Source organism: Pantherophis guttatus, chromosome 7, assembly GCF_059756535.1.
Source record: "Pantherophis guttatus breed Tessera chromosome 7, ASM5975653v1, whole genome shotgun sequence".
Lineage (NCBI taxonomy): Eukaryota > Metazoa > Chordata > Lepidosauria > Squamata > Colubridae > Pantherophis > Pantherophis guttatus.
Window position 1 is genome coordinate 40857131 of NC_142069.1, and position 16518 is coordinate 40873648.

General features: G+C 34.0%; 1 protein-coding gene across 5 annotated transcripts in view; it reads right to left on the bottom strand.

Annotated features, from left to right (window-relative positions):
- Positions 1–16518, bottom strand: part of LRRIQ1 (leucine rich repeats and IQ motif containing 1) — a 107355-nt gene that overhangs the window by 38995 nt on the left and 51842 nt on the right. For 3 of the 5 annotated variants that reach the window (XM_034402877.3, XM_060694639.2, XM_060694638.2), the window contains exons 17-22: positions 15019–15217; positions 13657–13776; positions 11602–11691; positions 9556–9671; positions 8899–8994; positions 7548–7633 (exon numbers count right to left, since the gene is read on the bottom strand). In XM_034402877.3, the coding sequence (XP_034258768.2) occupies positions 7548–7633; positions 8899–8994; positions 9556–9671; positions 11602–11691; positions 13657–13776; positions 15019–15217 (707 nt within the window). The remainder of the gene's footprint in view (positions 1–7547; positions 7634–8898; positions 8995–9555; positions 9672–11601; positions 11692–13656; positions 13777–15018; positions 15218–16518) is intronic. The other 2 variants (XM_060694640.2, XM_087874058.1) reach the window with 1 other exon arrangement.

The window sequence follows — 16518 nt, forward strand, 5'->3', positions numbered from 1 at the left end:
ACTACATAAGTTTGTGTTTTGTCCATATCCATTTTTGGGGAACTTACCACCACCTAGGATTTCTCTGACATGAACGTATATGCTCATGAATCCGGATGTACCATATGTATAATTTCCTACCAGAAATTATAATTTGCATTGGAAATGTTTTAATGGGAGATGGTCCAGATAAAAGGATATAATCCTGAGAAAGTCTAAACAAAACCAATGGAAATCAACACCTAGCTACTAATTGATTGGAATAGAAATTATGGCTGTCTAGATTAATGAGAAAAGACTAGAAGTTGAAATAGGGAGCTTCAGTATTTGCCACTCCTTATATTATATTTGGCACAGCTAGGCGTATGTATTATCAATCTAAATCCAGTTTCTGTCATGCTAAAAGTATTAACTTATACAAATGCTTTGCAAAGTATTAAAAACTTTGTTTAATTTCTGTTTAAACTGTGTTTAATTTCACTTAATATTCTCATTTTGTAATAATCCTTTGTATGTTCCCATCCATTATTCAAGTCCATGTTAATGGTAAGTCTATACCAGTAAATCTGTGAGTCACAAGGGCCACAGTTTGGGGAAATTGGGTGACATATGTATGTGTGTGTGTCTTCACCAAAATAAATACATAAGTTTATGTTTATGTGCATGCAGAAATAGATATATACACAAATGCCTAAATACATTTCTATTATTTTTATTAACCATTAAGACTATTATTGAATTCTTAATAATATATGAATTATTGTTGCAGCTACCTTAATATCCTAAATTGCCTAAGTCCATAAAGGCTGAAATGGTAAATCAATAAATCCATAAATAAATAGCTCCTAAATTTCTTTTTTAGGTATATTTCCCATTACCCAATAGAAAAAACTATTGGTCTTTCTAGCTAAGGCTAATGGGATGTAAACTACAGTTATATGTTTCCCATTCTTGGATTTAGTTATTTTGATTTTGAATAGGGATATGTTTGGATTTTTTTCAGGAACCCACCCTCCCCTCCCCAGGATTTGGAGGTCTTCTAGTCCAACCCTCTGCGCAAATGGGAGACAATATAACATTTCAGACAAGTGGTTGTCCAATCTTTTCTTAAAAACCTCCAGTGATGGTGCACCCATAACTTCAGCAAGCTGTTCCATTGATTAACTGTTCTAACTGTCAGGAAATTTCTCCTTAGTTCTAACTTATATCTAAGCCAAAACCTGTTCAGACCTGATATTACCTGATACACATGATTAAGATTTCATTTTGAGCCATTTATACAAAAATATAATAATGGACTACATTACCACTCTCCTTTTTTTGTTGAGATTTTTTTTTAAAAAAATACAAATCAAGCTTATTTATTTACAGTTTTTCACAAGTATTTAAAGTACCTTATGTATTATTGCTCAGTAATCATTTTAACATGCTTTGCATGATTAGTTCTGTATTATGGGTGAGACTACCACTCAGTAAATAGTTATTTAATATCCATTTAAATATTAACCCATAATTTCCAGACAACTCGTATCTGATGCTCTTTCACTGTTCTGCTACAGCTGGTCTCTATTTTTATATTAATTACATTCTCATCTACTTGGGAATTCTTTTTAGTAAGCAAACATATAAGAAAAGTATTTTCAGTATTGTTAATATTAAGCCCCTTAATATTAGAAGCCCCAGAAGCCCCTTCCTAGATGACAAAAACAAAATAGCTGACTTTGATATTCTTTAAGAAAAAAATATTTATGGCTGGATTAGTCACTAGTTACATAAAACAGATCACATGTGGAGAAAAGATGATACATTCCAATGATATGTGGGCCACCAAGTTGAACATATGTGGAAGATTCAACTGGATTCCTTCCTTCTCTTCTTTTCTAAATAGTGTAATAGAATAAGGCAGAAGGCCATGAGAATTGCTATTTTTTATGCAGCCTTTTGGGGCCAGATAATTTTCTAATTTAATAATTTCAAACCTGATCATACTAGCGATAATGGATTAAATATTTAATACCAAAGTGTTAAATGAGCATCTTCAGCTTTGGTATATGTCAGTTACAAAAGGTATAAAAAATGTCATTCTGGCATTGCTTGAATCCAGGTAAATTCATTCTCAACATAGGCATATTTATTTCAGCCTATTCTAAGTAAACTTGTAGAAAGCTTACCCTAGATTATTACTATTATGGAGAAAACCTATCCATGTGGCTGCTAGGAGTTAAGAACAACTTGATGTCACATAATCCATCGATCACTCTATATAATCACTCACAGAGCATAACTATTGTGATACAAGGACTCAGTAAATGACTCTGAAGCCAGTGGGAGTGAGACCTCCTAATGTGTTTCACTAAGTTTGAAAAGGAAGCAATGAAGGTAAGCTATAACCTATAACAGGGGCAAGAGTAGTCAAGACAAGTCTCTGTAGGAATTAATAGAAAGCAATCCTCCCAGAGAAAGTACTTCAAAATCAAACTTGGAAGATGGATAAGCCAATCACTTCTTCATAATTGCCAAGGAAACTCTATGCTTATGACTGTAACATTCAGGGGAGTTTGGGTGTCAGATGGAAAGATCTCCAGTTGGGAAGACATTGAGCCGAGGTGGCGCAGTGGTTAGAATACAGTACTGCAGCTACTTCAGCTGACTGCTAGTTCAGCAGATCAGCGGATCAAATCTCACCGGCTCAAGGTTGACTCAGCCTTCCATCCTTCCGAGGTGGGTAAAATGAGGACCCAGATTGTTGGGGGCAATATGCTATTTAGTATACTGTCTTTGGTGTAAGCTGCCCAGAGTCCTCGGAGAGTGGGCGGCATAGAAATATAACTAATAAAAAAAATAAATAATTTCTTTGGTTATTGGGAAGAGTGAACGATATAGCCAGATAAAAGCAGAAAGGAAATCTAATCACCAATGGGATCACTACTGAAACACGAATTGTATTAAAGGCATTAAACAAGAAAATATCAAAATGGAAATGAAGTGAATGTTTTAGGAACATATTATCAAGTGAACTGGAATGGGCCATTTTAAATATTACATGATAAAGAAAAGTGATAGTGATATTTTGCTATAATCCAATAAATGACAAGATTAGTAGATATCCAATGGATATTAATATTGACAAGTCTGTGTAACTACTACAGATACAATGGTGAAGGACCCTGATGAACTCTATGGTAAAGTGTATGAGATGAGTACTACAAAATCTGGAAAAAATGTACAACTAAAAGTTAGGAAAATAGAAGAACCTGGAATTACAAGTAGAGTTGGATTAAAAAAAATAAAATAATGCTGGAAATAACTTTATTAAGCATTTTGTGGTTGTTCATCTGCTTCAGGTAACATAAATGAACATTTTAAACTTGGTCATCACTGGATGAATAACACTGGAATCAAATTAACTATATAACAGAAAACCAAAGATGTGCAATTCAATCAGCCAAGACATTTCTTGGTACAATTTGTGGAGCTGAACATGGTTTACTAGTGTTAAATATACAATTTAATTAGACTTTAGAGTTTAAACTTTAATTAGTTTAAAAGAGAGTGGGTATTATCAGAATACCTAATGAATGGTGTGGAAGAAATTTGGTTAGAATATAAGATTAGTGAATGAAAAGATTTGGTAAAGTTAATTTATACAAAAGAGATCTTGAGAAATTATGGGAAGACAAGCAATACTAGACAACAATACTGTCTAGAGTAATCAGGATAGGCAGCATACAGTAGGTTTAAACAAACAAACAGCAGGAAAAAGCTGGATTTCAAAAAAATCCAAATGGTTTTCAGAACACATCTGGAATATGATTATAAATCACTCCCTGCAATTTATAAATTATTCCCTGATTTCTATCCAGACAACTGATGTACCACACTCAAAACAACCCAACAGCTTTTCATGGTCTAGAAGAAGATAGAAACAAAACAATTTGCAGAAACATATAATAGTCGGAAAACCCCGAGCAGAAGTCAAGATGATAAGCTTTTATCTGTATAGTCACTTGAGGATGGGCCAACCTAATGAGCCCAAGTTAGTAAACACTTGAAATTAGAATTTAAGAGATCTAAAATCCAACATTTTCCAATTATAGTATAAATCAATACTATACAATATAATAATAATATAATATAATAATATAATATAATATAATAATAATATAATATAAATAATATAATAATAATATAATATAAATAATATAATAATAATATAATATAAAAAGCAGAATAATTTAAAGAAATGCTTTTATAGGCACTTACTTTATATGAACAAAAAATTAGAACATATTTCTATATTAATGCATATGGTTAGGAGATTGATATGAATATTACTAATATGAAACACTTCCCTAACTCTATTAAAGCAATAACAGATAACACATAAAGAAATTTGATTATCTGGCATAAGAATTGTTTATTTTTTTAAAAATACTCATTATGGAAAGGTTAGTATTGTATTTCATTCATTCATTCATTCATTCATTCATTCATTCATTCATTCATTCATTTATTCAATCAATCAATAAGGCTATTTGATCTTGTGACTTTGGAGATGTACAATAGTAAAACAATTTAAAAATATAAACAAAATAATAATAAGTATTCAAAACAAAACAACAACAAAACAAAAAGACCCACACAAATCTCCAACAACTGCCACATAGCATACAACAGGCTTGCTATTCACTCTAGCTGAAGTCATGGAGATGAAAGCCAGGTTTTAAGGACTCTTTTAAAGAAGGACACAGTGTCATACATGCATACACACACACACACACTGAAATAGAAAAGACAAGCTTTCTGAGTCCTACTGATAACAAAGTTTAATGAATGGGACTTGGAGCAGGCCATCTCTGCCTGCTTGTACAAAACAGGGAGAGCTATGAAACAGCCAGTCCTTCAGCTACCAGGCACCATAAAGGATATTAAAGATAATAACCAGTACCTGGAAGCCTGCAAAACTCAGAAAGCATATATGTGTTGACTGGTTTTCAAAAGCAGCCCCACATAGAGCACATTGCAATAATCTATACACAAACTGATCAAAGGACTGGCCAAAGGACTTGCCAGGCTAAATAAAGGCCCAACTGGTAAACAACATATATTTATGCAAAAACCTGGTTACAGTAATCACTTTCTCCTTGAAAAGGAGCTCTGTCAAATTGCACACTAGTTCTGAAGGCAGAAGCATAGGTTTGTTCAGGAATATCACTGGTCCTGGGAAATCCAAATAATCACAGGACTTCTCAGAGCTCTTCTTGAGTCTGTTCTTCCCATCTAGGCCCCCCAAAGCCTCCAGACATTAGAAAAAGATCTTGACACAATCACTCAGTTAGCCTAGGTCTGTGGGTACAATTGGGTATTGTCAATGTACTCATGGTACCCAATGCCAAATGAACATATGACCTTAACAATGTAGGTGTCATGAAGGTGTCAAACAGGCGAGGCAAGAGTATTGAGCCCTAGGCATTCTACAAATTAAACACCTTGAGATCTACCTGTTCTCTGCTACCAACACCAATTGGACTTGACTGCAGAGAACAGAGAGTTACTGCAACACTGTAAACACCGCCCACCCAATCCCCACAAATGATGCAGAACGCTACTATGATCAATGACATTGAAAACTAATGGGAGACCATGGAGAACCAGGAGGTTGCACTACTCTCACTCTTCTACACTAGACATCATTAACAAATGGAACAAATGTTGTCTCAATATTACAGTATATACTGGTCTGAAGCCTGACTGGAAAGGCTCTAGATCACAGGTGTCAAATTGGCATCACACAGGCCATGCCCACCCCAGCTCCACAAATGGGAAAAACATCACAAAATGTCATGTGCCGCCAATGTGTTGCTGTGAGTTTGACACCCGTGGTCTATATATTCAAGTTTCTTCTGAAGCACCCTGAAACTGGAATCCAACCAACTTCTCTTTCTTTAGAAAGTGGACCAAATTGTTCAAAACCATTTGGCTTAGCATTGGCTAAACCACCTTGTAGATTACCTTTACCAATGAGGAGAAGAATGGATAATAAACAGGTGATTGAGTTAGTAGATCTCAGGATGCTGTCTTCCTTAGGAATTACATGCTTAAAGCAGCTAATCACATAAGACCTTGCCTCTGATATTTTCACAAGATTTGCCTAGTCAAAATCTATTCCATGTGAAACTGAATTATTCTATCTGCCAGATGCCTAGAATATTTCTCAGTGACTTGGCAGATGATCCTGTGGTTTTTCCCTCCTCAACAATTAAAAGTTACTTTTAAAAAGGGCAGCTCAATGACTGTCTGTGGATATAATAAGAGTGGAAAAATACCTATGTAACATCTAATATGATCTGTTGTTGTTTGGTTGGATTCACATCTCATCCTCCCCCATCTGCACTCTAGGGGTCTTTTCTGGCATTTCATTTTCTGAAGTTGCTCAGAAAACCAAGGAGCACCCCAGGATCAACCCACAGAGAAACCCTGTAGGAACCATCTAATCCAAAGCCCCTCCAGGCAGGCACCAAAGCTTCTTCTGAATTTGTCATTAGATCATTGGAAAAGCCCAGCTAGTTATGTAAGTGCTAAACCTTCAGCACTCATATGGGAGGTCTGGACATACATCCAACTCTGAGAAGGGACTCAAGAATCAGCAGAGCTAAATGAAGCCACTGGAAGAGCCACCTCAAGACCCTGTTGCTATAGCCATAAGAACTCATCCCACGAGCCTCCATTTTGGCTCCCATTTGTAATTTGTTTCCAGCTGCTGTTCTCTTGAAGCTGACCAGCACTGTTATCAGGTGACAAAAAACTTATTTGGTGTCTGATCACTCTTCCTTATAATACCATTTAAATAAATAAAAAATCAATCAATCACACCATATAAACTCAAACTTAACTCCAGACCTCCATAAATATAGTTATTATTCCACGACCTATTTTGGGTTATTACATCATAGCTAATTTGTATTGTAAATATTTAAGGGTATGTGATGACAGTCCTTAAATACTTTACCATCACCCAATATTAATTAATTGGCATTTCTATAAATAGTAAAACATAAACGTACTTTTTTGAGTTCAAAAATGGTAAAAATGATTTGAAAATAGATAGCTTCAGTAGGACTGTAACCACCTCTATAGATTCAGATAGCGATGAAGAACATTCAACTCCATAATTCTGGGTAGATTAAAAGTATATATTTGGATGACTTAAGAGTTTCTAGAGCATATTCTACTGAGAATTAATTATTGCCTACAGAATTATATATTCAAAGTCAACAAATAATCCTACTGACCATCACTAAATTGAGGGGGAAAAAGATTAGTGTGAGGTTGTCATATATGCTTTTCTCTTTGTTCTCCAGTTTTGTGAACTGAACTTTCAATTGCAACTGGCTGCAATACCAAGATTTAGCTATATATATATATATTTTAAAATCAATTAAGCAGAGCTTTCTTTATTATTAAACATCTTAGTATATGCCATCATGCTAAAGGCTGATTTTAAATACAATTTTTAGAAAAAGTAATATGCATAATTTATATTTATATTAGATTTAAAAGGTACTCACCAACTTTTTTAGCATTATATTTTTTTGCTTTCATCTTATGTGCTCTTTTTAGCATCAGCTGTGCAGTAGAAATGTCTTTAAAACCCCTAGAGAAGAAACAGTTATTCTCCACATGCAAACATAGATGTTTGTTTAATAAGCATGCAGGCTAGTAACTTCTGGATGCTAGCAGCAGCCCTTTTGCAACACTGAATTTGGCTCTGGGAGGTCTTTTGATCTTTTCAAGGAAGTGTAAAGCCAGGAGACATGCAGAGAAAATGTTAAATATGCAGGAAAAAAGTTCATGTGACTCTTTGGGTTCCATATATTTCTCCTATCCAATTCTAAAACAAAATATATGATTTTGCTGCATATATTACAGTGCAACCTATAGAACATAATTTTGATTTTATGGGTATTCAAAACATATTTTATAATCATAGAGCTCAGAACTATATACATATGTCCTAACAATATGGTTACCATTAGGAATGCTGATGAAAGAATACCTAATGCTCTAGCTATCATTTATGAAGAAGGTACACAATATTGCTGAGCAGAATAGCAGAATTATTTTATATCATAATGTCAACATGTGCAAAACTGTCATCTAAATATACTGTATACTTTCAACCCACCATTTATGGTTAAAAACTAGTCATGACCTAGGTTGGGCATGCTACAGGTGCTGTCAGCCAAGGAATGTTGGCTAGTGGGAACAAGGAAATGTGTCTTCTCTGCTGTAGCTCCTCTCCTCTGGCATATTCTCTCTTCTGGAATGGGACAACTTGCCACAGCCAACTTGCTGCAGCCAAACTTGCTAGAAGACAATTTGCCACGGGACAATTCAACAAGTATAATAGTTAAATTAATTTTGGTGGAAGCATGGCCAATAATAAAATAAAGAAAGTCAATCCAGAAATATAAGAATTACAATAATGTTGACAAAAACATGGCCACCAATAATAAAAGTACTGAATTAAATGATTAATAAAGCATTGAATTGTCCTGAGGTGAGCTGGCCTGTGGTGAATTGGCCATGGTGAGCAGCAAGTTGGCTGCAGCGACTTGTCCTAGACCCTCTCCCTTCAGGTATCAGGATGACCCTGAGCCTGTTGGCCTTTTGCATTGTGTGCCTATGACCCCAATGTCTTAAGGGTCCCATTTCCTGGCTGTATTAATATTCAGGGTAACAGATTTACTTGGTGCCATGTATATTTATTTGTACTATTTTAATTATTTTAATTGTTTTTAAATTATGTTTATGTTTTATGATGTATGCCACCCAGAATCATTTTGTTGAAATGGACAGCTATAAAAATAAAATGAATAAATAAAACAAATTTAAAAGAAAATAATGACCCAAACATACCATTCTTCTGAAATTTTTTCCTCCTTTTCAGATCGTAATGATAACTTTTCGGAGGACTTTGCCTCAGAAAGCTGTGAGGCAGTGTTTCTTCCTGACCTAAGGGGAGCAGGAGCAAGATGCTAAAAAGCTAGTCCAACAAGATTTAAATCTCTGCAGCTTTTGCTGTGCTATAAATTCCCATTATCTTCTGAAGTTAAGAAATAAAATCTAAGCTCCAGGAAAGCTTTATGCTGAAGAATAATAGAAGTTAGAGATTTATATAAAATATTTATATTTGTACTTCAAACATATCTCAAGATTTTTTTTTACAAAGAAATATAGGGTATAGTAAAGCTTTCTTTATGTTAGATATTTTTCTTTTAAACTCTATATAATTTTTATTGTCTTAAAATTTTAGGATTTGAGAAATTAGTACTGTTATGCTTTTCTTTAAATGCATAAAGGATGGCTTTAAAAGTCAACTGCTTAGCTTGAAAAGTTAAAATTCTGAATTTGGTGTGTGCCATTTTAGTTATGAACACATGTGCTTTTAATTATTTGCAGGAATTAGAATAGCAAAGCATCTAGATGTTTTCAATTATTTGTCCAGTGTTCATCTTGGGTATTGTCAGTATGCAAATAACCAGAGCAACAAATAAAGCAATTTATTTGACTTACCGGTTGCTAACATCGCTGTTTTCTGATAATGTTGTCATTTTCCTAAACTGCCACATTTTATGGGGAGGTGATTTTAAATGAAATGAGCTGTCCTCACTTCCTGTTGATTTGTTGCACTTGTAAAGAGAGAATTTTTAAAAATCAATAATTACCTCACTTTTGCCTGAACATGAAATATGAAAGAAGGGCTGAATTATGTACCACTTTCATTTACTGAAATTTTTATAAGCTGCTTCTTTAGGGCCAAGATAATCTACAAATAAATTAATAACTAAAGAAAATACTAATATCAAAAAAACCACAATAGAGGAAAAAGATGAAGCTTCAACTAGTTCTAAGAATGAAACCAGTGCCAACACAGGCAATTTCAAGTCAATCAAAACTTAAGTAACTCAGTCAGTTGAAACAGAAACTGAAATAAAAGTAGCAATACTCTTGAGTTGTGACATTGAGTGAATGGAGGCAATCACTAACACTTGCCTTGGGGCAATTCCTATTTAAGGTCTGCTTCTAAAAATTGAGCTTGCACTGTTGGAATAGATAGTAAGCCTAATGGGGAATATAATTAAGAGGAGGCCTCTAAAATATGCAGTCTCATAGAGAAAAAAGATTCTCAACAGCGAAGTAGGATTTTTAATTTTGTACGGAAATGCACAGCCAGCCAGATCAAATTATGTATCATAGTCAAAATACTTATATATCAGTCATTAGATTTTTTTCATTAGCTGAAACTTCCAGGTTACATTCAAAGTAATCTCATACTGTAATTTACAGTATTTCCATAACACATTGTTCTTATGTGGTAGGGTTTCTTTATCTGGATTTAATAATTAATGCAGCCTGCTATATAATTTTTTGGTTTGTATGGAATATTTCTTCACCTATAAATTATACTTTTAGGAATATGTAGCACTGTTGAATAAAGTTTTCACAAGATTTGCAAGACATTGCATAATGTACATGGAAGACAAGGCAAGTAAGTACACTAAAGTGCATGGAATAAGAATAGGATGCTTTTGTTTACTATTCTCTTAGGACCTGACATAAAGTAAGTTATGTGTAGAGAGAACCCTGTGAAGTCAGAGGCTTGAGGTTTTTATAACAGCTGCATCTTGCAAAGACAGGATGCATTTTAAATTTTTAATGAAACAATGGCCTCTGTAGCAGTAGAAGCAGCCCAACTGAAAACTTCAAAGAAACATCCGGCATTGTGGAACATTCTCCTATACCCATAGTCTCTTTTGTTGGATCACAGCCACAGACTTTAACAGGATCCAGTCATTTTACCATAAACTGGAATGCACTAAATTTTCTCAATATACCTATGGTGTGAGCAGATTTAAACCTCAGTTTACACTGCTGCTAGATCATGAATTTAATTTTTAAACATATTTGCAGTATTTTTTCATTCCAGCTTATGGTACATTTACTGGGATAGGGGTCACACTTAAAATCAATGAATTCACTCAAGGGCATGGGTTTAGAAAAGGATGCAAATCTTAACTACTTTCATAAGAGGAAAATTAATGGATATGAAGCACTACTCTCTGCATCTTATGATCATTCTCTTACTACTGGAAGGAATACACTACACATATAATTAAGATACACTTTAGAAAATATAATGAATGTTTACACTTCAGTTTATCAAGTAACTAACAAATATTACAGTTCAACGATTTTTAGATATTCTGAAAACCTTCAGCTGTTGCTATATAATGTATACTTCAGTCTTTTTTAAAAGTACTTTGTCAACTAGCCATTTTTAATCCACTGCCAAATGTGCAGCTGAGACATATCATTTTTTGTTTTGCTACTGTGAAGTAAAGTGTTGAAAGAAATCCAAAATAAAGGGGGGAAAATTAAGCAAATCAAAGAAAAGCTACATGAAAAATTATATCTGGGGATGAGGAGGAAGTTACAGACTTCTAAAAGTAATTATGTTTCTTCAGTCAATAAATTGTGGTATTAATCATACCAAGTGTAGCACGTTTCTAAAGGAATGAACAAAGGCCAAAGATGAATAAAGTTTCCATGACATGTTACCTTTGGCGAGGGCAACTGGTCTGAGCAAAGCACTGTTTGTGAAAGGAAGCAGTTGGAATCCAAGGCTGGCCATTCTTTCTCAATGACAGCCTGGTTAAAAAAAAAGGCAGTGAATGCAAGGACAATATAAAGTCATTTTGATAACTTCAATAAAGTAACATTTTAACTATGTTGCATGAGTTTTCCAGTATTCCTGGATCATATATTAGAATTGTCACCCATCATGCAGCCAAACAATAAGGAGCGATAAGGAATAGTTTTGGATTAATGATATACTTAAAAACTTACTGTTGATTAATAGTAACACTAATAGAGATAGGTTCTAAATTATTTTTCATTCATATTTAGCTCCAGATATTGCCAGGGACTGGATTTAACTCAGAAAATTATCTCCTGCATGTTATAGGTGTTTTTATGTAAAATTGCACAATTGAATTTTGTGAAAGTTAGAATTACACAGGAAAACCGAAAGTACAGGATTCTTATGGAATTATGGAGAATTAATTAATTAGTTAGTTAGTTTGTCTCAAGAATGTACACAGCTGCCAAACTTGAACACTGCAATTGTGGAAGGCATATATTAAAACAAAGAACAAAACAAAACAAGATACACAGTCTCAATTAATATTGAACAGATATTCCTAGGCAAATAGAGGCCCACCTTTCTACCTTTCTCTGAACAGAAACTCAAATCATTGTGGCCCCATGGCCAAGAAAAAAATCAGGTTTTAGTATTTGTTTCCTGAGGCAACTGTTACTTTTTGAAATTAAAATTTGCTTTCAAAATTTATAAGTTGAAAATTACAGCTGTGAAATATCACAATGATTGACTTTTGAGACTATTTACATTAAAATAATTCCAATTGTGTTCCCTGAAGTACATATACTTTCTTCTTTTCTCCATTTTCAGTTAAAACCAAAGAAGTACATAATAAGTTACAGTTCCATCTATTACCTTTGCTATACCTTTGAAATTGTAATCTCAAAAGAAGGCACACTGGAGACAAGTAATATGTTTGTAATAATGTTTGTTTACAACATAAAAGCTGAGCAACTATTATCAAAGCATAGAAGCAAACACATCCAGTCAAGCAATGCCTCCCAAATCAGTCACTCAAATCAGAAACCTATAAACCAGAATGTTTAGGGCACTCTGACAAAGTACAGCAAGACTTAAAAAAATTATTGAAAGTGGTGGTGCTGAAACAGCATAGTATAGTAACTTAAATTTTTCCATCTGCCCAGGATTTCCACATAGATACTCATTGTATGGAAAGGGCTCCTGGCAATTTCAGAAAAGAATAAATTTGTCCACAGTTTAGGTGAAAAGATCCTCTAGATAGGAATATTCTTTAGCCAGTAGCCTAATTAATAATAAAAGTATAAAAGATGCAGAACGAAATTAACACCACTACTTGACATCAGATGGTAGTGCTAGTGGTGATCGAGTTCATAAATTAAGCAGATTTAGGTGTACTTAATATTGAATGGGCCATAATCAGAGAATTCTAGGGCTCTTGACTGGTTGGGGAAGTTGAAAAATATTCTGGCAAGCCACTTTTGAATAATTGCTAATCACATGAAAGTGTCTGTAAAGTAATCAGAGGTCAGCCTCAGAGAATGTCATTTTGCTAACCTAGTTTATTGGTTAGTTCTAATGACAAGGTAACCCTTGAAAAGTTATTCTGGGCACTCAGATGATCTCTCTGAGCCAAAGTCTTTTCCCTAAAGACTTCTCACTCTCTTATCTGCAACTGAATTTGGGTCAGGTTTATAATCTTTCTCATGCTGGGAGAAAGGCTTCCATGTTGTTACTGTTTTCCTTTTTTCCCCAATCTTTTCCTAATTTCTTTTCCCCCCCCTAATAAAGACAGCCAGAAGATCAAAATAACAACCAGAACAACCAGAACAAAACCCAGGAACAACAACAACTCAACTCCTTGTTTGGTTTTATCAACTTTTAAGTTGCTTTCTTGGCACAAAAAATACAACATTTTTAAACATTTGCTAACTAAAGGACTTATAATCAAAAGTTGTATCCCATTACCTACTTACTTCATTAAACACAAATTCGTCCACATTAATTTCTTTATAGTCATCCTCAACTTCATCAGTTTTAACAGCTGCCAAAGCACTGGCTAGTTTCTTTCTCAAACGGAACCCTTTCCAAAGTGCCTAAAGAAAAATGTAAAGCATGCTATATGAAGCCATAGATCAAGTCCACATCCAGATTCTCTACGTTATCCCATTAGAAAGATAAAACATTTTAGACTCTTTTTTTTTTTTGCCTAGCAATAGCTCAATGATCTGTTTTTTGAACTTTATGTGACACTTAAAACTAGAAGACAAATTAAATATCAGCATATGCCTAGAGCTCAGAACACTCTGGAGGTTTGATTCAAGCAAGCAGAATGGAATCCTAAACTCCTTCAACTACAAACTAAGGTCAACTAATTAATTATTTGACAATTCCTTCAGGACTTACAATAAGTGCAGAAAAATGTGTGTGTGAGTGTGTGTATATGTGTATTCATTCCACTGAAAAATAAAATACAACAAAGCCAATGAGGAGGTGAAATCTGGAATAATGATTTACAGTAAACATCCCATAAATGTATGCATTAATTTTATTACTTTTTTAAATACAGTTAAATAATTTCTGCCACTTTTCAATACTTTTCAAATAAACTTCCCAATAAAATGTTTTAAAACGTCCAATACATTTAAACATTTCTGCAAATATTTATTTTTAATGACTCCCCCCGAGATATGTACACACAATTTAATCATTTGCTTTCTAGTGTAAAGCTCTGAGAGGCTACATTTGAGAATATTTCAAACCCAATAGATTGGGAAATTAAATTAAATTAAAAATGAAACACTGAATTTGTAATTCTGCTGTTCTTGTCACTGACAGAATTGGCTTTGCCAGTTAGAATTGCTCCTTCAAATAACCAATGAGGTTTGGTTATATATAATAATGGATTTATATTGTATGATTAGGTAAGATAATTTGCGGTCTGTTGCAACAATGATAAAAGAAGAGATTGTACACTTTAAAGATTAACATTAGCAAAATGACTCAAGATTCTGGTTTGTGCATATCACTGTGAGTGATGCTTGCTCTTATGCTCAAGTAACCCATAAAGAATCACTCAAAAGAGACTTGAGTTATACAAGCCAATTACTTGTATTACTGAAAGACCACAAGCGGACTGTGGTCTTTCAGTAAGTTTCTTTCCTGAAAGTTCAAGAGGACTTTCCAGAATGATTTAAGGTAAATGCAACTTTATATTTCAGTTTGCATGAATTCAACAGCTAATTTCTATTTCTTTGAAAAAGTACCTTTAAATCCATTTAGCTGAGTTCTCAAAAAGGAGGTGAGAGGGCACGTGTTACCAACCTTAGCTCACTAACCTGAAGTATAGTAGCAGCTTTATGCCTATCCAAAAAATGATTATTATTTTTTCCACAGCTGACAATCTTTCTTCTGAGGCAGTAGCTCCGCCAAGCAGACTGGATTACAGTTGCTGCCAGATGTAGCCTTGTATAAAAATTGATCTCTTTACGAACTCTATAACCTCGCCAACATGACTGGATAATTATGGCTGCTGAGCTATAAATAAAATTAAAAAAAACATTACTTTAAACATATAGGCTGTGCCAATAATTGTACTGTATACTGCTGGGTTTTTTTTAGCGTGGGATACTATTTATGGACCAAATAAAGAAGATTAGATCTAACAAATATAAATGCGCCTTTACTGGAAACCAAGGACAAGTTGAGCCCTGGAAAAAAGCCCAATTTAGTCTTTTCCCCATGTACACTTTGTGGTGAAAAAATCATCTCTATCATGAGAGAGAAGACTATTGAATGCAAGGAAGCTTTAATATTAGAGAATTAATCTTCATATCTGTTAAATTTATTTAACAGCAAATATGAAATGTCAGAATTGGAAGATAGGACACTTAGAATCAGAATTCAAATCAGAACCAGAAATTATTAGTATTTGAACAATAATTTCCAATTCTAACTGTCATTAGAACTGGTAGTTTTAGTGTTAACTAGTGTTAATATTAAAAGCAAGGTAATGGCAACCAGCATGCTTAATGATCTCACAATCAAAGTAATGAAGGTTAGTTTGGATAGTTGGCTCAAGAGCAAATAAAAATGGAAGTATATCAGTGAGGTAATCAGGAAAACAATTATATGGAGAAGAAGAAATGTAGATAATTTCTATGAAAATAACAATCAGACTATTCAAAGCATTATTTTTTTTTCCAGTGGAAATGTCCAGGTGTGAAAGAATCAGAGAGGTAAGACAGATGACTCTGAATTATAGATATGGAGACGGTTGTTATGGATACTATGAATTGCAAGAAGAATTAATCAATTGATCTTGAAAGACCAACTGCTCCCTTGAGGCAACAAGGAAACATTCATCTGATGTAAATGAATGACAAGACTAGAAATACTATTCTAGTAGAAAAGAAGTGAAGATATCGAATAAGATGGATGGGTGGAGTGAAGAAAATATTGTAATATCTGTGGAAGAATGACAATTATTATTTGGGAAAGATTCAAATGGCAGCCTTTACCTGCGCAGCCGCCAGGAATCAACCTGAGTTGATAGGACATTTTTTGCAGCTTGTTCAGTCATAGAAATCCAGGAAAAATTAATACATAGGATGATTTGTTTTTAATACTAGTATCAGAAAAAAGTACATTTCTCTCACTATTGGCCTGAAGCTCATTTCTGTTCCAAATGCAGAAGCTGAGCATATACTTTGCATCACTCAGTAAATAGCATTTGTAGTAACCTGCTGCTTCAATATCAATAAGAACATGTATAGAATGTACTTACTGAACCTGAAAAATCCTGAAAAGGCCAATCTTTACATTTCACAGTTTACAGC